At 41.5% G+C, this 25,753-nt stretch overlaps 2 protein-coding genes across 6 annotated transcripts; one reads left to right on the forward strand and one right to left on the reverse strand.

Moving 5' to 3' along the window:
* Positions 1–20: 20 nt before the first annotated feature.
* ccdc30 (coiled-coil domain containing 30) lies at positions 21–18,310 on the forward strand. 5 transcript variants are annotated; one of them, XM_089009961.1, is made up of 26 exons: positions 21–115; positions 673–854; positions 1,385–1,567; positions 1,632–1,752; positions 2,074–2,264; positions 2,993–3,070; positions 4,663–4,819; positions 4,982–5,053; positions 5,519–5,634; positions 5,748–5,872; positions 5,946–6,138; positions 6,237–6,335; positions 8,090–8,218; positions 8,315–8,452; positions 8,945–9,123; positions 9,212–9,446; positions 10,058–10,201; positions 10,963–11,172; positions 11,587–11,744; positions 11,946–12,090; positions 13,244–13,365; positions 13,523–13,664; positions 13,741–13,877; positions 14,941–15,058; positions 15,163–15,242; positions 15,313–18,310. In XM_089009961.1, the coding sequence occupies exons 2-26, from the start codon at positions 840–842 to the stop codon at positions 15,500–15,502; spliced, it is 3,477 nt and encodes a 1,158-aa protein (XP_088866087.1). In that variant the 5' UTR covers positions 21–115; positions 673–839; the 3' UTR covers positions 15,503–18,310. The 5 variants fall into 5 exon arrangements, with proteins under 5 accessions (XP_088866087.1, XP_088866096.1, XP_088866114.1 ...); XM_089009970.1 differs by having other exon boundaries at positions 2,996–3,070; XM_089009988.1 differs by lacking the exon at positions 6,237–6,335.
* Positions 16,820–25,724, reverse strand: znf362b (zinc finger protein 362b). The gene is made up of 9 exons (XM_089010010.1): positions 25,590–25,724; positions 24,431–24,494; positions 23,903–24,146; positions 23,715–23,819; positions 22,647–22,965; positions 21,524–21,748; positions 21,332–21,410; positions 21,068–21,226; positions 16,820–20,207 (listed from the first exon to the last, which is right to left on the reverse strand). The coding sequence occupies exons 1-9, from the start codon at positions 25,646–25,648 to the stop codon at positions 20,091–20,093; spliced, it is 1,371 nt and encodes a 456-aa protein (XP_088866136.1). The 5' UTR covers positions 25,649–25,724; the 3' UTR covers positions 16,820–20,090.
* Between the last annotated feature and the right edge of the window lie 29 nt (positions 25,725–25,753).

Consider the following 25,753-nt stretch of genomic DNA (forward strand, 5'->3'; position numbering starts at 1 on the left):
TGTAAATTGTGAATGGTACGCTCCGTTGCCAAGGTGCTTGTAGAAGCCAGTTCACTTCGCTTCAATTTCGCATGCCTACCGTCAAGCGTTTGCTAAACTAAGTTGTTGCTGAAGGGTGAGTTAAACGTTTAGCTACACACGTTCCTGAAGTGATGTGTTTATTTTCCGAGCGCTTGGCGTGCAGGGCGGTCGCAAGTCCGACTCCAAAGATGGGAGTCCCAGTAGCGTTAGCTTCGTTAGCGATAGCTCAGTATTCAAACTTTGGAACTTACCTTGCCATTTTGCTAGCGACTGAATATGGGTACAGGACCAGATTAAACCTAACACAGGAATGTGATTTCTTAAGATAGGCTTTTGGGGCGAAACCACATCTTGGCTGAGCTTGTCTGGGCAAAAGGAATGCAAGTGGTGTTTGGCTGAAAAAAAACTTGCTCCTCCTCGTCTGACATTTTGAAAAGTCAAGAAAATAAAAAACAATAACCCCCATATTAGTTGCAATATGTGGATAATTAATGTTTAAGGGAAACTTCAATTTATGGTTCCATTATCTTAGACATCACATGGGTATGGATAAATACATCATTACTTTGCCATTTCGCTAGATCTGTTTTTCACTTTGCCCTTTTAGACTGCTTATTCCTACTTAAATGCCGTGTCTCACATATTTTGCAGGAAAGATGAGGCAGAAGAAGAATTTTAGAATTAACTTTGGCACATGACGTCGACTATACTGATGAGGATAAATCATCGTCAAAAATCTTGGCTTTTTTTGTCTTCCAACCACGGAAGCCAAGTTCCATCCCAGCCAGATGAAGCTCCACATAACCTAATGTGTCACCATGGACCACAAAGAGGTAAATATTTCAATTCTTGATGTGCCTGATTTTAACAACCTCTAGTTTTTTTCTGCCCCCCCCCTACGACTTAAAGTCTCATGTAATACACATGTCTGATTCCAGCGTTTGTGACACTCATTGTATCCCCTTAATGCTGTCAAGAATATTAGCACTCATATGACTGATTAAATCTTGGTCTCTTGGTCATTTATGTTGTCTTTTGGCTGCTCTTATAAATGTTATCTTGTCAGTTAGTTCCGTTCTGCTGTAGTGTAACGTAATTTGTGTAGTGTTGAAGTACAACAAGCCCTTGGGACCTGATACATGGCTTGTGACAATATGCTGCCTGTTGGTGGCCACGACCGGGCCTCATGAGATGCAAGCTCGAGTTACCCAGCCTGTGAAGTACAGTATTAAGTTCAGTGACAGGTGTTTAGCGTTGGCAAGCCGTTCAGAATTCATCACCTATGTACCCTTTGAAGCCAACAGTAGCTCCCCACAAGATTGACAGCCTTGTTATTCAACACGTTTTTTTTTTTCATCATCAGGTGCATACGGATTTGGACCCGATATCCGCACGGCTACAGCAGGATGGTTTGTGTCCAGGGGCCAGTCCGGAGGATCGACTGCATCACCTTTGGCGGCGGCTCCTCGACACCGAAGCGGCGCTGCAGCTATCCGCCCAGGAGCTGCGTAATTTGCGCTCGCAGCAGGCCAACGAGATGAAGGAGGTGAGACTCTTTGTACATTGTTTATTCCACATTGTTCTTTGGTTACTTTTGTAATGTGTTCTAGGTGGACAGCTATGTAGCGCATATCCGCGGCTTGTTGCAACAGCGCGAGTGTGTAACGGCTGAATATAAGAGGGACAATGAGCAATTGCAACAAGAGCTCCATCATATCAGACAGCAACAAGGTGAGACTTGTGCAACATTGCTGCTCACCACATTCATTCAGTAAACAGAATCTGGTAATTAGAAGGAACAAAATGTGAGGGAATTTCAGGATACACCTTTAAAAATGAATTAATTTGTCCTCCATTCAACTTTTACAAACCCGTGGTGTTCAAACTGTTTGGTGTTTCAGGTATTTTTGCATAATGTGCTGTCCTTTTACAATGGTGACATTTTCTAAACATTTCAAGTATCACTGACAGTTTTTGAGCGTAGCCTACAAACTATCCCCTTTGCTCCGAGAGGCTTATTTCTTGCTCATGTTTGACAAAATTATCTTTTAGAGATTCAAAGCAAGGAGTTGGCAGAGATGTTGGCCCAGGAAGACCTTGGAGAGATGGGCTTGAGCAGCCCTAGTGAGCAAGTGGCTTACCTACTGGTCGAGAGGGCAACACTCCTGGAGAGGCTCGAAGCTGCCGAGAGAAGGCTGGAGCGGCAGAACTTTTCTGGCAACGTAAAGGATGTCCAGATACAGGTGAAAAACACATTAGTTCTGCTTATGTCGTGTATATTTAATGACACCGTTGTCAGGCATGATTAACATGTTGTTTTTAAGGTGCCTAATAGAACCCTCCATTGTCAATACGGTCGAGCCTTGACGAGCAAAAATAAGAAATGACGTCACCTTGTCAGTGTTGCGTCCATTCCGAGTGGCATATTTTTGCATGACATTTTAGAATATCTTTGATGTGTGTTTTTGTATTTTTTTATTTCTATTCTTAAATGAATGTATTTAATTCACATTTCTGTGTTTGCAGACAACCATTTAATTAAAAATCAGGTTCTCTAATCCCTTAAAATAAAGGGTGATCCCTTTAAAAAAAAAAATATATATATATATATATATATATATATATTTTTCTTTATATATATATATAAAGAAGTATAGATACGGCTGAAAAAATATTTCATCGATGGACCATATGTACGACTGACTTTTTCCATAGGCTTATATTTCTAACCCTTTACATAAATGCCGGAGTTGCGATTTTCCGTTGATCTTTTTAATTTCGAGTGCGTATGTCAAGCATCGGGTTGAAGCATACGTCTTTTGACCAACAACCCGCCTTTGGTGAATATTTTTAAATTATTCCACATTTTTCTGGTCTTAGGAACCAGTGCCCCGCCTCACTTGGCCTTCTGCCGTCCTCTTCTAATCTTATTGTTTGGTCTGCCGCTGTACACGCTGGTCTTTGCTCTCAGCAGGGCTCATCCCAGACCCCATGGAAGAAGCTGTTTGGGCTGCGCAGGTCTGCTCAGAACAAAAACAATATCACTCCTGTAGGTTCCCTCTCAAGATGAACTAACTCAACTAACATAAGGAAGAAAAAAAAACACAAGGACATTAGCTTGTGTGGCTTTGCTTGTTACTACTGGGACTTGCATGACCAGAGAAATTGTTTTCTCACTCATATGTCCTTTTGCTGGAAACTGAAGGGTATGTGGGGGCATGTTGCAATTGCCAGCATGAGAAACATTTTGTTTTTGCACATGTGCAGCTTACCGTATTTTCCGGATTTTAAGGTGCGCCTATAATGAATGACTTGTTTAAAAACATTTTACATATATAAGGCACACCACATAAGGCGCTACAGTAGAGGCCGGGGTTACGTTATGCACCCATTAGACGGTGCTGCGCTAAAGAGAATGTCAACAAAATCTATATCACAATACAATAATAAATATTATTTTCAGACATTACTAATCTTCCTTCTTTAAAATGTTTGTTATTTAGGGTAATATTTTGGCCTTCAAATTGAATATTTGGGCCTTAAACATTTCAGAAATATTTTTTGAGACACTAAATACACATATGTACAAGCAAAACATGCCAAATTTTCCATTTCTAATCATTGTGCCAAAAATGGAAAATTATGGTGAAATTGAGAAAAAATTCTACCACGCTAAATAATAATAATACATTTTATTTATAAGCACATTTTAAAGCTCTCAATGACACTTTACTATCACATAACAGGGACAAAAATAAAACCACAAATACAATTCTGTAAAAGAACAGGGGATAAAAATACAGAGCGAATGCAATTTTAAATAGGTGGGTTTTTGAGATGGGATTTGAAGGTGGGAAGATAATCAATATTAAGGATGTTGGAAAGGAAGAGATTCCCAGAGTTTGGGGATAGAGCGGCAGAAAGCCCTGTCCCTCATCGTGCTGAGACGGGCAGGGGGCACACAGAGGTGGAGGGAGGATGAAGATCTGAGAGAACAAGAAGGAACACAAATTTTAAGGAGGTCAGATAGGTATGAGGGTCTAAGTTTGACCGGGAACCATCGGAGCTGTTGGAGGGTGGGACTGATGTGGTGAAAGAAGGGGATTGTGGTGATGATCCGAGCTGCAGAATTCTGGACTAGTTGTACTTTGAGGAGAAATTTGTGAGGGGCACCAACAATAAATGAAGAGCAATAATCAATACGGGAGGTGACGAGACTGTGGACAAGGAATAAAAAAATTGTAAGAGATTATTTAAATAAAATACTGTTTTATATCTCCCAGCATGCACCGCGCACTACTTCTTCTATGGGGCGAAATGGAGTCAGCGGCTACTGACAGTAGTTACGAGACCCATTGTGGGTCAAAATTACTTCACATACTGTATTAGGCACACCGGCCTATAAGGTGCAGGGTCATCTTTTGAAACAAATAAAGGCTTTTGGGTGCGCTTTATATACCGGGAAATACGATAATTGTAATCCAACACATTGTCTGATAAGCTGTCACTCGTTTGCAGAGGTGCATTGATGATGAGCTGAACTCACTCCTTCAAAATGCACGTCTCTGATATGACTGACTCTATCTTGCCCCTCCAAGCCAGTTGTCGAATGCCATTGATGTCTGTCCCATCCAACGACAGGCGCACAGCGAAGAGCTTTCTCACGAGCAAAACGAACGCCGGCGGCTGGAGCGCGACTTGGAGGAGGCGTCGAGCAGGCTGGAGATGGCTCATCAGGAAATCCGAAGGCTCAACAACGACTTAGATACGACCAAAAGCAACAGCCTGGACCCCTGCGGTGTGTTACTCTAATGATGTGTCAATTCTTCATCTTATGTTGTAGTCTGATAGCAACTCTAATTTTCTTCAGGGTGCTTCGACTTACATCTGTTTTGTTTTCATTGTCACCTGCAATGAAATGAATTTGTCAGTTACAAAATCACTTTTTTTTTCTTGTCAGGTTCTGAGCTTCAGGAAACACTCCAAGAACTCGACATTCTCAAGAAAGAAGTGGACAAACTAAAACAGTGCGGTGAGATTGTGGACATGTTGTGAGCGGCATTCAGCTACTACGGCATTGATTTTATACTTCAGTATATTGATAAAAAAGTTTCTTTCAGCCGTCATCTGTACTTTTTGGGGGGGAAAAAAAGAACAGATGACGGCTGAAGAAACCTTTCCATCGATGGACCACTCCTGTACGACTGTGACCCGACACAGACTTCAGCGCTGGTCAGACATCTGGCAATGTTTTCCCTCCCACGAGGGGCAGCATTTGCCTTTTGTACAGCCACTCTAGAAGAGTTCCGATGAGGTCGCTTTCGCGCATCATCGACGTCTTCCTCGTGACGTAGTTTCAAGCAGGTTGTACAGGGAGAACACGAGAAAATAATTCAATAGATGGATACGGGGAGGGTTGACACCAGCCCTGGAACTAATCAAACAAAAAAAACAGCTGAATTATTCTGTCTATATTCACGGTGATGTCACTTTTCAGATATGATGAAACTGCAGCGAGTCCAAGAGCAAAGTGACAGACTAGATGCCGACAATCGAAATCTGAGGGAGCTGGTGTGCTCTTTAGAGTCCCAAAAGAAAATTCTTCAAGAGCAGGTTAGTCTTATTCTATAAATTGATTTGATTTGAATTCATCTCATACCGCAGCTTGTGGGGTGTGTGTGTTTGTGTGTGTGTGTGTGCGTGCGTGCGTGTGTGTGTTTGTCCAGTTGGAAACGAGGGACATGGACCAAGATTCTTCCTTGAAAGTGAATGGGAAGCAAGACAACCGGCGCAGTGAACAACCCGACACATCTGGCTTTTCAACCAAAGAATCAGATCCGACACACAAACGGTAAACGTCCTTCCCAACAGTCTCTCCATCGATCGCACAAACTCGACTGACTGATATTATTCAATGATGTCAGCTGCCATGCAGTGATTGAGGACCGTCTAGTTCAGGTGAGAGAGCTGGAGCGTCAACTCCAAAGGCTGCGCAAGGAGCAGGAGGCCCTGGAAGAAAGGAATGAGGAGCTGGAGGCTCTCCTCGGCGAAGTCCAGAATGCCAGCAAAGAGGAGAGGCTTCGCCATGACGGAGAACTGGAGGGACTCCATCGAAGGGTAATGATCAACTTGACAGAATAGTGGAGAGACTCCAAAGTTGAGTTTTAGGGACATTTTCTTGAAAACTCAGTGGGTGACGTGAAGTGATCACACAGATCAAAAACCTCGAGGGAGAGCTGAAGAAGCAGGAAACTCAAGAGAAAATGTTCAAGAATGGCGAAGAGGTCAAAAGCACGGAGTCCTTCTTGCAGCTCGTAAGGAAGCCTTCTTGTCTGTGTGATCACAATTATTACGATAGCCATCTCAGTATCACATAAATAGACAAGAATGTGTGACACTGAGGCATTTAAATACTGTATACCGTATTTTCTGTACTCTACGGCGCACCTAAAACCTAAAATTTTTAAAAGCTGACCATGCACCTTATAATTCAGTGCGCCTTAGATATGGAATGAACTGATAAAGTAAGATATACATGTTTCGGGTTGAATAAGGTTGGTCATATTGTGAATATGGACATTTATGCGTGAACAACATTGAGTTATTTTGATATTGCTTTAGTCATTATTTGAGTTGGATTTGGATTAGTCTTTATTAGTCTCAAAGTGGAGAAATTTACATTTTACAGCAGCAAAGTTGTGGAAGGAAGCGGATAGGAAAGGAAGACGTAGAAAAAACAAAATACAGGAGCTGCTGGAAAGGCAGCCACTCTTGCGGCGCCATCTTGAAGTCAAAAGAACAAAAAACACACTAACAAAATAATATGACAACACAAAGACACAGTCATTTAATCTTAAGCACTTTCTGGACCCTCTGCTGTATGAAGCAGTTCTCGATGAAAGAGGAGAGAATCAAATCATCCTTTTCATCAGTAGATCAGGAATATCATGGTGAAATGTGCACTTCTGCAACAAGTTAAATTTTGAAAGCAAACACAAAGCTGTAGAATCCATTGATGAAAGAGATTGTCTCACATCTCCTCTCTCATGTAAATCCGCTTCAATTCGAAGCTGCAACATGATTACATTATTACATTTAGCCGCATTATTAAACTTTGCTTTGCACCATTACGGCTGTTCCAATATCATGATTGAACTAACATTTAATTCACCGTAACAGCATTAGAATGTTTGTATATGTTTACCGAATGGATGACAAGTTCCTTTCCACTATGTGATATAAATGTTATATGTTGCCGTAGTTAAAAGATAATATTAATATTTTACATTGGATAAAATAATAAAACAGCTGGTTATTCATTTTGAAAGTGAATGGAGTTGTCGAAAGCGTATTACAGATGGAAAAAAGTTTTAAAATATGTGATTTGTTTAACATGCGCTTTATATTGTGGTGCGCCTTTTAAAGCAAAAAAATACGGTAATTATGTTTGTACATTTCTTAACATTGAAAGCACCAGATAGATAACGACTGGGTCTTATTGTAATCGATTTGTTCAACGGGGTTCTCCTTTGCCCTGTCCCTTCAGTATGTTCACTGGAGGTGCAAGAAATAAAAAGTAATAGAAATTTGGTTGTCGGCAATAAACTGAGAATTGCAATTTTACCCTCTCGTGAAAAATAATAGAAAAATGCCAATTTTGGAATAAAAACATGACCCCCAAATGACATAACACACAGGAGTCAAAGTCCAGGCCCAGGGGCCAAATCTGGCCCGCCAGATAATGTTATTGGCCCAGCAAAAGCAAATCACGCATGTCAAGTGCCATCATGCTTGCTAAAGTCCAAACCAAAATCTCATGTTGTTACATGTAATCCACAATAACAGTCATTATTCTGAACTTTGGATTTGAAAAAGAGATAATCATTACTTTGTTGTGTCTTCTGTATGTAATATTTGGAGGAAATGAAACATTCTCATGGTTTCCCCAAATTCATAACAGCCCTTGAGAGGAAACCGTAACGACAATGACCCACGGCAAAAAACGAATTTGAACCACGAATGACATAACACAACGAAAGCAAGCGTGACATGTCCCTTTTGTCTCAAGCACCTACGGGACAGTGGCCCAGAGAGATTGGCTTTGCTGGAAGCTCGTCTAACTGAGGAGAAGGAGTGGAGGAAACAACTTGAGCTTGATCTCAGTGCTGCTCAGGCCGCCCTAAAAAAAGACAAGGAGGTATTACCACCACATCACATGGCTTCCTATTATAAATATTGCATTTATTTTACCTCACTGTAAATTTTGAAACACTTTTTTACGATTCCAACCAAGGCTTTGCAGATTGGTGAAAGGGAGCTGAAGAAGCTAAGACTTGAGGTCAACAGTCTCACGACCGAATGCCAACAAGGGAAAACCCTCATCAAGGGTCTCAACCAAGTCAAGGGTGAAAAGGCAGTTCTGGAGGAGAAGGTTTGCCAGATGTTGTCTGAGTATTGCTATTTCTGCAATGAACTATAGTAGAAATGGGTTACACTGTGGATGGATATGGTAGAACTTCACCTTGATCATCTACCTTGTATGAGCTCAACCTAACCTGTTTTTTGGCTCTTTCTGCAATTATTTTTTTTTATATACAGTAAAGTCTCGTTATATCGATATTCAAGGGAGTCCGAAAAAATATCGATATAACCGGGACTATCGATATATCCGACCCTGTTTGCATGTAATTTTCTCCGTGCGTGCATAGAAATAGTATCGATATAACCGGGACTATCGATATATCCGATATCGATATAACGAGACTTTACTGTATTTACATTGAGTTATACATCGTGGAACCGAAATATAGATCTTTGTTAAAATTCACGATTGAGTGCACACACGTTTCTTTTAAAACAGTCAAATCAGCCTTACATATTAAAAAAAATAAAAACATAAATTCCCATGCCCTTTGCGTTTCAGTTAGCCCAGATGGAGCGAGCTCACCGTCGACTCCAGAGTGAATCGGATTGTCGCAAAGACAACAATCACCCCACAAAAATGCTTCGAGATAACAAAATACAGGTAGACCAGCTGCAAGAACAGGCTGACCGATTGACCAAAGAATTAATCAGCCTTCAGACAGAACACAACACACTCAGGTTGGTTGGAATTTGAGGTATCATGACAGGATGCAAATTTATTATTATCATTTTTTTACCGGGAGCTTACTTGTCTTGGCTTTTCCAGGAATGAGATGGCCTCTGAGCGGCGGCAGGCCGTTGAGCTGCAGGTTCAACTGAGCGACAGCATCCAGCAGAAGCTGGAGGTTGAAGGAAAAAGAGAGAAACTGGAGCTCGAGATCCAACACCTTAAAGAACAGCTTCTGCGGCATCAGGGAAAACACTTTTCGGCTCATGAAGCGCTTCAGTTTGAGTCTGGTTTCGGTCCAGCGGAGAAGGCTGACCACAAATGCTTGGATCAGGTAACAGCTTTCAACTTTCACTGTCAAAGCTGTTTAGTTCATAAAATAAATAAATAAATAAATGAATGAATGAATGAATAAATAAGCACTTAAATGAATAAATAAACACTTAAATGAATAAATCAATAAATAAATAAATAAATAAATAAATAGCTAAAAGCATAAATACATTGGTAAATGAATAAATAAATAGATACATGAATAAATAAATAGATAAAGGAATAAATAAATAGATAAATGAATATATATATAGATAAATGAATACATTGCTAAATAAATGAATAGCTCGATAAAAAAGGTACATAAATAGATAATTAAAACGTATCATCTCGGTATATAGTTAGTTTGATGCACTCTCTATAATGAATGATTTAGATCATAAACAGATTCACATTGTTCCGTGTGATGACGTCCGTTGCATGTTCCAACATTTTTGTACGGTTCTTGAAGTTCCGAATACAGCCCAACCGTGAATGATTTAATTTTTCAAATAATCAGGGCTCTCATTTTTATCTTTAATTAAAATCGGGTTCTTAATGGGGTGTTGATATGATTTTATCCCATGTCTCTTTATTTTCTCCTTATTCCCTGGATATGGTCCTGAATCAAAGGCAGAAGAGGCGAAACAATTGAAGCATGACCTGCAAAGGGTCCAGAGCCTCTTCAGCTCCGCAGAACGAGAACTGCGTTATGAAAAGGAGAAGAACACAGATCTGAAGAGGCACAACACCCTGCTGGACAACGAAAAACTCAAGGTGGTTTTCTTTGTTTTTATATATATATATATATATATATATATATATATGTTAGACAGCGACTTCTTCACCTTTTCAAATCGTAGTAAATCGATTTCTAAAAATCTGTGACAGACCACACACAGATTGATTTTTTTTTTATGAAAAGTTTTGTTTGTGCGTGCGTGTGGTGTGTTGTGATTATCGCAGCATGATAAACGTCACACAAAAACAATTCTGCTCCAACATCGCTGTTGAATCCTCTCACGGGTGATCTCACAAATGCAAAGCCAATCAGCCAATTTGCTTATTTGTGCCGATAGTTGCCAAGTGTTTCTGAAGACGACAATGGGCTGGAGCGATATTGACCAAAAGATTGTTGCTGTGGAATATACTTCTTGCCATTTGGTGAATGAATGAATGAATGAATGAATGAATGAATGAATGAATGAATGAATGAACAGATATAGATAAATAAGTAAGCAAATGAATAAATGTAACATAAACAAATGAATAAATAAGCAAATGAATGAATGAATGCATAAATAATTAATACATAAATAGATACATAAATAAGTAAATAAATCAATAAATCAAGCAATAAATAAAGAGATAAATAAATAAATAATCTGTTACGGTTGTCAGGAATTTAGCGTCCTTTGTTGGGAAGGGGTAAAAAGCAATCCAGACAAAAGCAATCCAATTTTTTTATGTTCAACTCAATGGAGGAGTTTGTGGCACATTCAAATAAATGTTGCCCATAATAACATTTCCACTTTCAGCTTTCTGCAGAGCTGAAGCAGGCGCAGACCAAGATTGCCCAGATTGAGCAAAATCTTCACACTCACATGACTGGTTCAGAACATCAGCAACAACGAATCAGAGAGCTCGAGCTGGATTTGGCACGCAACTCAGCCGCCCGTGGTGTCGCCAACGGTCTGCAAGAGGAGTTGCAGGCCGAGAGGGCCAGGGTCATCACTGCTGACAAAAAGGTCAGTGTTGGGTGTGTGGGGTGGGTGGGTGTGGGGGACTCCTGCATCACATTGTGACCTCATTGTTGGATCGCTTTCAGGGAAATGAAGGTAATGTTCCGGATCCTGACCTTTACCTTCTGCCGTTGTCTTTTATTTTTCATTGAAATTTTTAGGAACATATTTTCCATTGTATTAGGTCAGGGGTCGGGAACCTTTTTGACTAAGAGAGCCAAGTACTCAAAACGCCGTGCCATTTTATCCTTCAATCAGCCAAATTGATGTTCATAGATACAATCTTATTCCATTTTAGTCCATCGATCCAGAAGATCCGAACCTGGGCTCTTTTTAGCACTTTGTCTCAGGTGATGTCATAGTTTTAGTGAGACTGAATAGCGCTGGTTTGTGATCCGCTGCGTTTGCTTATAACGACAGGTGATGGAGCTCCAGCAACAGCTCAAGACGACACAACACCTGCTGCGCATGGAGGAAGCTCGGTCCAGTGAAAGCAGCCGCCTGGAACGAGACAGCAAAGATTTGTCTGACACTTTATCGTCTTTGCGAGCCCAACAGCAAGAGGACAACATCAAAAGGTCCTAACATAACCCAGAAATTGGATTGGATTGGATTGGATTGGATTGGATATGCCTTTATTAGTCTCACAGTGGAGAAATTTACATTTCACAGCAGCAAAGTGATGAAAGGAATGAAATGCAACCTAATGACATTTTTGACCATTCCCATATCGTCAACTGCAGCCAAGCTGACCCCCACTGCCCATCTGTCTTTTGAAGGAAGCTCTTAGAGCAGCGTGAAGAGGAGCTCCAGCACCAAGTACGTTCTCTGAGATTGAAGGAGGCCTCGCTCACCAGAACTAACGCCGAGCTCAGCCACCGGGTGCAACAGATCGAGGCAGAACTTAACAGGGCCCGAGAGGAGGTACAGAACGTCTTCATTGTTGCCATGATATCACCTTACAACAGGGGTGTCCACATTTTTTGCAGAGGCCAGATTTGTTGTTTTAAAAAGGTAGGGTGACCAAACTTGGCAGACGTTCTTTACATATTAACAGCAATTCATTTCAATAAATTGCTTCACATTGAACTCTAACCCCTTCACTGCCTGTCGATGTGCAAAAATGTGTACACTCCAGTGCCAGGGTTTTTGTCATTTTCACTCAAATTGCAGGACCCTCAGAATATTGAGTTTTAGGACTACATAAACATTCAATGCAGTGTAAGAAACCTTAGACTCTCTTTTGTGATCAGAAAAAAGAGCTAATTCCTAAGTTATATGGGTCTGGAGGTATCTGCAATGGAAATGTGGGCGGCTGTCCAGAAGGCAAATGCTGCCCACTCGTGGGAGGGAAAAACATTGCCAGAGGTCTGACCGCGGCTTTATTCGCACTCCACCCCTAGACAAAAAACAAACCTGAACAAATTCGGGAATGGCGCTCCACGCCGTGATTTTCAATTCCTGAATACATTCGAAAATTGCAGTGAATGAGATAAAAAAAACAGACACAGTCTCTTGATAAATGAGGCAGACACAGTTGTTCCGTATTTCATTGAAGAAATAGTCAAATTTCCACCCACCCATGAACCCTCGGCCGTCTGAGTCAACTTTGCTCCTTTTGTGTATTGTCGCCTTTTTAGAAAATTGGGGGAGCTCTTCAGTCAATGACTCCTGTACTAATTTACTGTTTCTAAATGTGCCTCTAGATGGCAGCCCTTGGCTCACGCAGGTCACAGAACTACTGCCCAATGTATTAATTCTACATGCGGGCCTGACATGACGTAGGCTGCAGGCCGAATGAAAATTGACCACTGGCCGTATTTGGAAAAGCATGATCTCAAATTCCAAGGAAATGTCCTCCAAAAGTCAAATATAAATTGCCACTAGGAATTTACAAAAAAAACAGACAACCGAGCTCGATCCCAGTTTCAATTCTTTCGTTTCAGGGTTCATCTTCTTGTATCCATAGTTATTCTATTACACCCTTGACTCTCCACACAAGCGTGTCTCCTTAAAAAAAAAACATTTTTTTGCCCCATCCGGTTTAGACTGATGGCAAGTTTATTTTGTCTTTTAGATAAAAGATTACCAAGCCTCTTGTCGCAGACTGAAGAATGATCTGGCAGCTAGTCAGCTTGACTGCGACAGAATGCAGGGAGAGCTCAAGCAAGTTTTTGTGCAGCTGAACACGTACGTCAGGTCAGTCCAAAATCTCATTCTTACATGGAATGTAACTTCAAACTTTTTTTTCAGCATTCGCAAATAAGATCATTTCATGCGTCGTACGTTAGTTCGAACTTAACACGCGAAACGATGATGTTTTGAGTTCAAAGCCATGAATCGCGATTCCAACCAGGAAGTACAACGAAAAGCAGAGTCGGCACAAGACCAAACTACATCAGGCTAAGCAGATCTTAATCCAAGCCACCGCGCAACGGGACAACGCCATCCAAAAACTGGAGAATGACTTAGCCCTAGCCGCCGGTCTCTTGAATAAGGTCAGGATGATGCTTCCACGTGCCGTCATATTTTGTCACTCAAAATAAGATGTGTTGAAATGCCCCAAACCTACAGGAAAAGGAGAGCACCCATAATGTGATGGAGGAAAATGAGAAGCTCTTGGAGGAGAGAAGGACGCTGTTGCTGAAGATAAGCGAGGCGGAGGAGATGGGCAGCAATGGCATGAGGGCGGCCTGCACCGTCCAACACAGGTACAACACAGGCACATTTTTTTACCTTTCAACAGCATAATTGCAGTGTCTGAAACTCATGACAAAAAGTTAGCGGACACCCGGGCAGACAACTCTGAAAAAGTTGCCTGCCCCATTTTTCACAACATGAAACACAATAAGCTGACTAATCGCAAAAAACAAAAAACATTGTTCCGAAGTATAAAGGATTTTTTTTAATGAAGTACCTACCACAAATGCTCCCTTGCTTAAAGGACAACCAACGTCACTTTTTTGTTTCTTAACTGACATCAGAAAAACGTTTTATAGCATCTAAAATACCCAAAACACGCAGTATGATATTTTTAGTCAAATGCAAAACACCAATAAAAATGACTGAAAGTGCCCAAAATCTGCAAAAAAATGAACCCGGAAGTGGCCAGTTTCAAACGGTCCCGCCCCCTTGTTCGTGACATCACCCCAAGACATCTTGCCTTGCTGGAGAATCAAAACAATGGCTTCAGATTCGGAGAATATGATTTCTTGTGACTCATCCATTTATGAATATGATTCAAATAGTTCTGAAGAGGAAAGCATACATGTTTGCAATCGATTAACTAATTTATTCCATGCCATTTTGAGGTATCTGGGGGCGGGAAATGTAGCACAAAAAGAGGCAGAAAATGGCGACAAATGCCAAACGAACGTTCGTTTGGCAATTTACATACTCGGCACAGCAGCCAATCAGAAGCCTGTTTCGTGCTTCGGACTATACCGTGACTGTAAAGTGTACTTGAAAGTTTTGAAAGGCGCTTAGAAAGAGGAATCCAAGTGGCTTGTAGCAGTTTGCTTGTAGCTTTTGCTTTATTGAATAAAACAAATGTTTGATTTTTAAAAAATCTTTTTTTTTTTCTTGAAGTTGTTGGCCACCCGGGCCGAGATGTTTTGAAAATTCTACGCCCGACGTAAAAGTTGTACGCCCTGGGCCTCTGAGCAGACGTTATTTCAAACACTGATAATTGACAACCTTTCCCTCGGATGATTCAACTAGTTGAGAGTAGCCGTCACAGAAAAACTCGCACCAAAGGAATAATGTCTCTCCAAGGGTCATTGTCTTAGAAGCAGAAAACGGGCGCCTGCAGGATCAAACTTTGAGGCTGTCCAATCAGGTCAGTTCCTTGGAACGTGCCTTGAGGAACGCCAACTCCTTCACCTGCAATGAGGTAACACACAACTGCACACGCTCACACAACGACACGCAAACCGAGCGTTCTATCTCAACCTGTGTTTTATGAATTGACTGTCAGAGTGTCTCTCTTCTACTCAGTTGAACACATTAGCGGTGTCCATTGAACAGAATTCCAAGAAAGCTCTTTGTGACAGCGTCATTCAAACATCAAATTTAAGGTACCATTCTACAAAGAAGGAATCATGATTGTGAAATGCCACATTTCAACCACATTTGTTTTTACACCAGCCTCACATCACATGACCCTTGGGACATGTTGGACGCCATCTCCCGCGGCAAGTCTGAGAACGCGTCGGACGGCACGCGAGCGTCCGTTTCCTCGCATCAGCCGCCAGAACAAGGCTACCTCAACCTTGTTTCGCCACTCTTCGCTCCTGACACGACCGCGGAAAGTCCAAATAGCAGTGAGGACGCATGATAGGAAGTGGAAGGAAAGTAGTAAATATTATATTTGAAAATTGTAAAGAGCAATACATTGGGAAGACTAAACAAATTCTCAAAATAAGACTTTATCAACATCGCAGGGATAATACTAGTGGACCTCAATCTGCAGTACATATGCACCTAAAAGCTAGCAACCACTCATTTGACGACAATGAAGTTAAAATCTTAGCGAAAGAACATCGATGTTTGAAAGGGGAGTAAAAGAAGCTATTTTCATAAAACAGCAAAATCCTTCCCTTAACCGTAATGGTGGGGTGAGGTTTCTTTTGGAATCGTTCGTATTATAGACTGCTTGGGCAACATAGGCCGGTCGTCAGTCAGGAAGCAATCAGTGGAGCCGCAGGGATTAGTCCTCTGCTCCCCCCAACCTGAGAGCAGGCACCAATCATAGCAGAGTTACCGCCACGTCTGGACAGTAGCGATAGATATATATAGGGTCGAAACTACCAGTAAGACTTTAGTTTGCTGACGAAGCTTCTTGGATAAGAAGCGAAACGTCGACACCTTCAAAGAAGTACAGATGATGGCTGAAGAAACCTTTTCATCGATGGGCCATTCCTGTACAACTGAGAGCTTACACAGACGTATTATATTTGGAAAAAAAAACTTTCATGATAACAATAACAATAATAGCACACCAGCAGAAGACTTCCACTGCAGTTAAAAAAAAGTATTAAAATGACAGATTCTTATTGTCATTCTAATGTTAATGCAACGAGATGTCTGACAAAGTATTTCAGGCCAGTGAATGTTAAAATGATAATCAACTGAGATTTTAAAGCACTTTATCACAAGCATGTTTACATTGAGGAAAATGTAGGAAGGGAATCATGGTGATCTTTTTTTTTTTCAAAACCACAATTTGTACTTTTGTGTTGACAGTGTTATACATTTACCAATTATTTTTTTTTATCTATGCCATAACATGCACTAAGCAGCGACGACATTCTGACGATGACGTGAGATCATGATAGCCAATAATAGAGCTGCGTCAATGTTTCTGCCTTTACAAAAGGCTGACGTGAAGCCAAAACTTCTTAGCTCACAATTGTTTTAACTCATTAACTGCCAGACGATGTGCAAAAATGTGTCCACTCCAGTGCCAGGGTTTTTGTCATTTTCACTCAAATTCCAGGACCCGCACAATATTGAGCTTCAGGACTACCGGTACTTAAACATTTAATGCAGCGTAAGAAACCTTAGACTCTCTTTCATCAGAAAAAAAAGAGTTAATTCCGAAGTTATATGGGTCTGGAGTTGAGAGTTTTGAAAGGCGCTTATAAATGAAATGTATTTTTATTATCTGAGCTTGAAATGGGGGCAACTGTACAAATTACAATCCATACATATTGATTTATAAAACGCTTTAACAGCTGTAACAATGTAAAAAGCAAATGCTGCCCGTGGAAGGGAAAAACATTGCCAGAGTTCTGACCAGCACTTTATCGGCAATCCCCGCAAGAAAAAACAAAACCTGAAATAAATTCGGGAGTGGCGTTCCACGTCATGCATTTCAATTCCTGAATAAATTCGGGAAAGGCAGTGAGTAAGTTAATATTTTTTCACAAATCTTTACTTTTGTATGGGTGCTATTTTTTTACGTTTTTTTATGACAAAAAATGACGTGTTTCACAGGACAGCGTTGATACATGAATCCCGACAGGCCCTTGAGTTATGTCAGCTCTTTGGGTCCAGTCCATTTAAGCATCTTTGAAAAGGTGGGGCTCACTAAAAGGTACCATTGCATCGCCGTATATACAATAAGTAAACGTGCCAAAATGACAAAGTATGACTTTGTCTTGCTGCTGTGTGATGAGGTAGATGTAAAGAACCTTGACTGAGTAAATGTTTTGTTTTTGTAAAAAAAACACCACACAAATGTGTTGATGTATCTTTCTCTGCATTGTGATGTCATGAGAGGCTAGCTCTCAGCAGGGCAGGACAAAGAGTGCAATGGGTTTGAATGCAAACAAAGGTTTTAATAAGGGGTAAGGGGTTCAGGGGGAATTCACAGACACACAAAAAAAGCAAGAATAGCGTCCCTTCCAATTCTTAAATTATAACAAAGTCTCTTTTGAGGATGAAACTGAAAATGGGGTTCTTTTCCATGTATTTCGACACCTCACCCTCTTGATGTCCTTCCTAGGTAGCCTAGCCACCATTAGCAAGGTCCCAAATCCGGTGTTCCGTCCTATGGTCCCAACTGGGGCTCAGTTCCATGCAGCAATCCGTTTCTCGGTCTTCCTCCACAGAGGACAACAATGGAGCTTGTCCCTCCCTGGCCACCACTCAGAGGCTCTCTGGTCTTAAAAGCCTTGCATGGCAATCAAGCCATGATCAGCCACAGGTGTGGGGTTTGGACTGCTGCCTTCCACCAAGTGGGTGCCAAAACTCTCACTGGGTAGAGCCTTTTTAGGGGAATATATTTCCCCTCCAGGACCTAGCCTCTCGTGACATCACAGCGTGTTTCATTTTCAAACAAAACCAAAGCAGACTGCGCAGAATTTAGAACGGTCTCTTTATTAAAGAAGGTAAAGTTACAAAGGTTTTTTGTAGTTGTTTTTTTTTAACTTTGAATACTGCTAACCCATGGGTTAACGTTTCAGTCTTGATTGTGCATATTTAGTTGTCTTGAAAAATTATATGAAGCCACAATGCAAGACTGGGTGGGGGCAGGAAAATAAAGTTTCATCAATCTACCCAATAATTTTTTCCATCAAGAACTGAGGTTAGACAATTATCATACAGATTACAGCTCCATGCAGGAGGGCACAAAAAACAATGAATGCTTACAGGACTGAATACTGCATGAACACAATAAAGAGTAATGGAGATGGGATGAGAAAAGAATTAAGGCTTACATGTCAAATAACCGATATAAAAGATTAATAACATACAAAGGTCATCTTTTTTTCCCCTCTTCTAACAGACCATTTTGATGAAACTTTTAAAAATAGATATTATAAATGACTAAAATGTTATACAGTACAATAACATGAACATTCTGCCCATTCTCCAAAAGAGAGTTATGTCAAAATTTGCCCAGTCCCGAAACTTCCACTTGGACTTTTTCACCGTTTAGTTATGTACACCGTTCGCAGTTCCTTCTCGGACGTGACGTTTCGCCATTGCACTGTTTCACAAGTGGCCCGATGGATATAGCGTACACCATTAGTACCATCAATTGGTTGAGCAGTACAACAGAAACAAAACCAACAATACTGTCTTTGCAGTCGAAATACTACACAAGAAAACAAGGGGGGGAAATGAAGGTGTCAAGAAACTTGCCATGTACAATATACGTATTTTGGATCATGTTCACTGCATTTGACTTTTTTCTTTTTACTTTCAAAATTGCCCTCGCCCAAACAAAATGTACACACCTCATAATAGTGAACATTTTATAGCTTTTTTAAGCTAAATTCAGTATTTATGGGGGGGAAGCGGGTCTGTACCCCCTTACCCAAAATGGGTTCACATACTGTAAGTGGTGCGCATGTGTGCATGCTAATATTAAAAATAGCTGCTCTTGTTCAAGTCTCCCATCGCACATTTGCACACCAAGAATTTCCAAAATGACATGGGTATGTATGGGTCTGGAGGTCATGGTCATAGGTACGGGTGGGCGTAAGTCGGATGTTACCTGTATAGTGACTTCACACTTGAGTTTATGTGCATGTAAAAACAAAAGAAGTTTATCCTTGATTTGTATTGATTGTTTTTAGTAAGTACGGTTGATTCGACCGAGCACCAATTTAAGTTTACAGCAACGAAGCAGTCTTCCTGTTGATGTGATCACCAAGGTGCCATCAAAGAGCAAATGAAGGATTGAGGTGCAGGTGAGACCTTTGCTTCCCTTTCATTCTTCCCCCACTCACATTAATTGAACAATACAATCAATAAATGCTTTCATTGTCATCCATGATTGCCTCTAGAAATTTCAACGACCCTGTCAACATGTTCTTGAACAACCGTGTGAGTAAAACAAACAACAGTAGAGCCTGTTTTCTTTTTTTTCCCGTCTTCTGTTCCTAGCTGCCAAAGATAACAAATGCCCTTTGGCGTTTTTAACCAACCAAGCAATTTGAGCCAACGCAACAAGGCCTACAAAGTGCTTCAAGATTCTCTTTGGATGTTTCCAGAACACACCCAGCAAATATTTTGACAACTTGATCAATTCTTTTTTTTTCTGTGAGAGGAATTAATGATCCGGCACACCATCAAATCCGATCTAACATAGAAGAAGGAGGAGGAAAAAATATTTGAAGGACCATGACGTATCATCTACCCTTTGCCAAAACAGGCGCAGGCTGTTTCCATAACGCTTACAAAAGTGCTGATTAAATCTGACGCAAGATATTTTTCGCCACTCCCCTGTCCACTGAACATCTTGCTGTATTCTTACATTCACTAAATGGCGTCCCCGTTTCAGACTCCAGTACTTGTACGCATACGTCAGCTGTCACAATGTCAACCTTATGTAGATGACCGCAGGAGCAGGGCCAGTGAGGCTCTCGCCGAACATGGACCCTGAACAGATCCCATACACTGCGCCAGGCAGCTCAGATATGGGATATCCGTATGGGGATCGTGGGGGACTCGGTCCTCTCGGGGGACTGATGGCTCACTAGGTGGTCCACCGCTGTGTGTTTGGACATGTGCTTCATAAGGTAGGTCTCCTGCAAGGATAGACATGATACATTGTGAGGCACGCTGATGTGTGAGGCCCGTATACTTTGCAACTATATCAACTGGAAAAATCGCAGTAGATGTTTGTGAGCTCCAGGAGTCATCAATTAGGTGTATTGTGAATCAGAATCAGAAAACCTTTAATCGTCCCACAATGGGCAAATTTGCAGTCCACGGCAGCAATTTGAAAGGGGATGGGGTAGGGGGGGGGGGGGGTGAAAGGATGAAAAAAAAAAGATTCTCAGCATGGTAAAAAATGTCTATTTTTCAAGTGTTTTCATATACAGGGTGCACTGCATTATAAGGTGCATATAGGGTCACCCCCTCCTGCCCACCCTGACAGCACTGGGTAGCTCCTTCAGCCAGAGACTATTACAGCCGTACTGCAAGAAGGAGAGGTACCGCCGCTCGTTCCTACCGACTGCTGTCAGGCTTCGCAATTCTCAATAATCATGTGAAAAAAAAAAAACAGGACACTTGTAAATATGGGTTGATGCAATACAGCTACATATATCAATATGACTTTCTTGATACTTGCACTATGTACAGTTTTTTTTTTATGAAATGGTTTTGCACATTTACAGTCTACAGTTGACATTTTTATCTTGCTACGCTTAGAATATCTTGTTCTCTATCCTTTCACCCTCCCCCACCCCATCCCCTTTCAAATTGCTGCTGTGGACTACAAATTTCCCAATTCTGGGACGAATAAAGGTTTTCTGATTCTGAAGCTACAATAGCGGCTGCAGTTATGAATTCACTAGATCAGGGGTCGTGAACCTATGGCTTTTGATGATTGCATATGGCTCGCCGATAAAACTAAATACATATTGTGTATTTGTTTACTTACCGAGGTGTACGCCCGGCCACATATGCTACAGCAATAGGACTTGGCGTTTTTGACGGCATGCGCAGACAAATGGATCTGCAACGATGCCGAGTCGGCGTAGGAACGGTAGCAGTTGGGACATTTGTACGGCTTGTCTTTGTTGTGTTGCCTCTGGTGAGACTGGAAAGGAACATTGGTCATTATTTTGTTTTTAATCATCATCTGGACCCTTGACTTATTGTCTCCCTCAGCAGATCGAAGCGAGAGGGGTGGAAATAAACCGACCTGGAGATTTGACAGCTGGGTGAAAGCTTTTTCACATCCGGAGTGAGCGCATTTATAAGGCCGGTCGCCAGTATGGATTCTACGACAGAGGAAGGGGAGCAAACCAAGTCAGGATGAGTGTCCAGTTTCTATTTGAAAATGTCAACTGGATTGGCAAAGATTCTCTTTGAAGGCCGCCAACATCTAACCGACCTGGTGTGCTGCTGCAGATGTGAGAGCTGACGGAAAGAGTTATCGCAGTAGGAGCAATGATACGGTTTAATGCCCAGGTGGATACGCAGATGTTGGGCCAGGTACGAGGCGTTGGCGAATGTCTTGGAGCAGTGGGGACACTTGTGCGCTTTGATCTCGGTATGAGACTTGGAGTGGATCTGCATCTCCGACTTGGTCAGGAAGGTGAGTGGGCACACTTTACACCTGATACCAAAAAAAAATGCAGCGTCAGGTTTATGAGCACTTTGAGTGTTTGTTATTGATCATATCACTCAAGTTGTCATTTTTCACTCAAATTAGTTTTTTTCACTCAAATTACAGTTCATTAAAAACAATACATTTTATTTCTAAGCACCTTTTTAAAATTTTTAGGACTACATTAACATTCACTGCAGTTTAAGAAACTTTACTGTGAAACTAATAAAGGCAAATCCAATCCAAAACTAAGACTATCTTTCATTAGAAAGACAACTTTCATTAGAAAAAAAGTTGAGGATGATTTTATTTGGCTCGAGAGTTGTCTTGTCGGTTGTCCTTTAATAGTCAAAGCCATTTGCAAAATAATTCTCGATTCTGGCCATTGATCGAGGATTGTTTTTTAACCTGCACAAAAAAAAATGCGTACAGTGGGCTTGATTGATTTCAGTGGATAAATATTTTTCAGAATGATCATGATGAATATGTTTTTAACATTTTAAGCCTCTACTCTCGGCTGAGTACTGCGTACCATTTAATTCACACGCTGTCTGTAGTTGGGCTACCATTAATGTTACATCTTGATTTAATATGGCTTTTTTAAACACAGGAAAATCAATATGAATGATTGTGTCACAAAAACAATTGTTATTGATTCACAATCCACTTAGTGAGGCACTAACGCAGTCAGAGCAGAGACTTGTTGGTGTCTCAACGATGAAGAGCAACAGCCGACGTATTTAAACCCCAGGCGGTCGGAGTTATGCGCACTAATGTGCTAATGTAAGGTTTAGATACTTGTTTCATTCAGAATACTCTGTTCACGAAAATTAGGGTGGAAGTGAGCTCAACATAAATACATGAAATTTTTTGGGGGGTGAAACAATAGTAACTTTGAGCATCTTACCTGTATGTTTTGCCTTCTTTGGCTGGGAGAGTGACACAACCCTGGTCTGCTAGAATAGGGTAAGGGACCACCAGTAAAGGACCTGACGCGTTCTCAGCTTTGATCTTTTTTCGTCCCCGTGTTGCCTTGGGTGGGGGACCCAACAGTCCTGCCAGACCTCCAACTTTCATTTGGTCCATTCCAGGACCACTCGCCAGCCCGGAGATAATGTTGAGAGAGGGGGCGCCACCCAAGCGGTTTTGGCTGCTGGGGATTGGCGTCGTGGGGGTTTCGGCCTCGGAGGTGATGTGGCTTTCGGGTCGGGATGAAGGAGCTGGACCTGCGGTGGTGATAAGCAGGACAGTTCTATTGCAAACAGTGAATACAGACAGCATTTTTTTGTGACGTTGTAATGACATCTGCTTGATGGAGAACATTTGGAATTTCAATGTTGGCTTGGCAATTTTGATCCAAGTGATCAAGACTTTGATGGATTAGTGCAAGGGTGTCAAACTCATTTTTTTGCACGGGCCACATTGTAGTTGCGGTTGGCTCTCGGGGGCCGTTATTAATTTGGGGAAGCAATTACAATGTTTCAACACCTGCACATAATACATGGAGAGCACAGCAAATAACATGATGTGGCGGGCCAGTTTTGGCCTGTGGATTCGTGGATGAGGATTGATCAAACTAATAATAAAGTGAGTACATTTTAAAATCATTCAAGTACAAACAAACTCAATTTTGCTCCCGCTATCTTTGAAAAAAGACAAACATACGCTTAGGGGACATGTATGCTCCTGTAATGTTCAAGCTAGCGTACATTCTACCATCCCAGCGTCCAATAATCCAACGTGTCTTGTATATGTGTTAAACACAGAAATATAACCCGTAATTGACACGCTGTCTTTTAATGCGGTGCGCCGTATGATCGTGAAAATACGGCAGTCGGAGCCACGGATGTATACACTTTCCTTGAAGGGTCTGTGTTATTTGGGCACCACATGCGGAAACAATACCAAACGCAGAGACAATGCCAATTTTAGCTACCACATCCATTTACTGTCAAGGTACAATATGCAGTACTACCTGAGCGATGGTTGGCGCGGGCGTGTTGCTCACTCAACGTCCTCATGTGCCAGTCCTCCCATAACCCTTTGGCCTTCGCAGCCAATTTCTCATCCATACTTCCATCTGGAAGTTAAAGGGGCGATACCAAACGTTATTTATATCTTTGACCTTTGCTCATGAAAGATGAAAGAGGAGAAACCTGTTACCTGGTCCAGAGCTGGAACCTGAACGAGCATGGTGAGCGATGTCAGATTGCTGCTGCGGGTGTTGGCCCGGCAGCTGTGGTTTGGGACCCGGCATGGCATGCTGGGAGCCGGCTTCTTCTGAGGATGAGGTGGGCACCAACAAAGGTTGCTGGGAAGGGGTGGAGGTAGGGGGCATATGCAGGGGTCGGATCTTCTCGGCCATCAGTTGCTCCTTGATCTTGTTGATGAGTACCAAATTATCCAGCTGAAAAGTGTTAATGGGTCATGCTCAACAGAAAAATGACACTGTGATTCTTCTCGGACACAAAGAGTGTTCGATCCGCCCCGCCATCTAATTCTTAAAAAAAAAATAGAATAAACCTCATTTCATGTAAAAGCCGCAAAATTTTAAGTCTCATAATGCATTAATAAACTTTTTCTACAGCGTTTAATACAATCCCCCCCCCAAAAAAAAAAATCAATCTAGTAGCTTTTACATGCCCACGATAGAAGATGGAAACATCAGAGATAAGTGAAAAGCTGACTTACCTGGCCAGGCATGGATGGTGGGGGTGGCCAAAAATAAGGGTTGTTAAATCGAGGCTCTGCCATCCTAAAATTCAAAACATCTCATGAGGTCAGAGCAGGGAAAAGAGTCATTTTACTTAAAATAAGTAGTCTAGTCTTACTTGATGTATTTATTTTGAAGAGTATTTTTTGCAATGGAATTCATCAAAATATTTGTATTGATAAAACATTGTGTACAACTCGTCATGAGGATAAAAAAACTAATGAACATTGGATAAACTGAGACGTCATGCTACAGAAACACAAGTTTGCCTCAACGAGTTGCAATTCAAACATCATTCAATTTAAATAAATTTAAAAAAAAACTGGACCGCTTTGCCGTCAGCGTTAGTTTTTAAATGTAGCTGGTTTTGTTAATTAATCTGTCCTATTACCGGTCCTCCTTTCTTGGTAACGCAATATCTCCGTATAGCAATTGGTCGATCTTGGGGCTGGGGGGAGTATTATTATATTTTTTTTATTTATTTGAAACTTGGGCTTCGGGTGGGCCCGGGTTCGACCACCCTCCGAAACTCAATTCTGAGACTGTGGGGGCGTTTCGCAGCTCACATTTTCGACCCGACCTCGACGGTCCCTCTAAAACATTCCCAAACAAAAGAGAAACAAAAATGGCAGCCTTATTTTTATTAGGCGGGACGCCATATTCTGCAGTCTTCTTGTCCCTGCCCCCTCCCCAAAAATGTGGTGAGCGTATTGTGGCCGAGGACGTGTAGCATTTTGAACGTGTTTATCGCGTCCATGTTACCGTGATGTATTGTTTACGGCCCCTAGCAGCTTTGAATAGCCCGGCCTCCCCACCCCTTAAAAAAACTGACACTTCCTACAACAACCATGCCCAGTCGAGGGGGGAGGGAGAAAAAAAGCAGCGCGGAAACAGAAGACAAGATGCGGTCTCCATTAACGAACACCTATCGTTCCTCTAAACAAAGATTCGACTATGCAGTGAAAGGACCAGGTGCCATCTTAACCAAATCCCACTTTAATGCGCTTCTTTCTTTCTTTTTTTAAATTCTAGAACTTTTGAACGAATGAAAAAAAACGGCGGCTCCTATTTTTTTTGTGCACGGTCCTGCCGCTTGGAGTAAACAATCGAAAGAAAATATACGAAGGGATTAAATACCTTTTAGTCCTGACTGCAGGTATTGTCTTGCGAGTACAGCTTTCATATACAGTACACATAAAAAAACGAATAAGGAAAAAAAAGGCTGGTTGTTCTTTCTGCCTGCCTCCAGTTCAAGCAACGCTTCCGGGTCGCTTTGTTCACTTCTGGGTGCTACCGGTGCT

This window comes from Hippocampus bargibanti, linkage group LG01, assembly GCF_051943395.1.
Source record: "Hippocampus bargibanti isolate YZ-2025 linkage group LG01, ASM5194339v1, whole genome shotgun sequence".
Lineage (NCBI taxonomy): Eukaryota > Metazoa > Chordata > Actinopteri > Syngnathiformes > Syngnathidae > Hippocampus > Hippocampus bargibanti.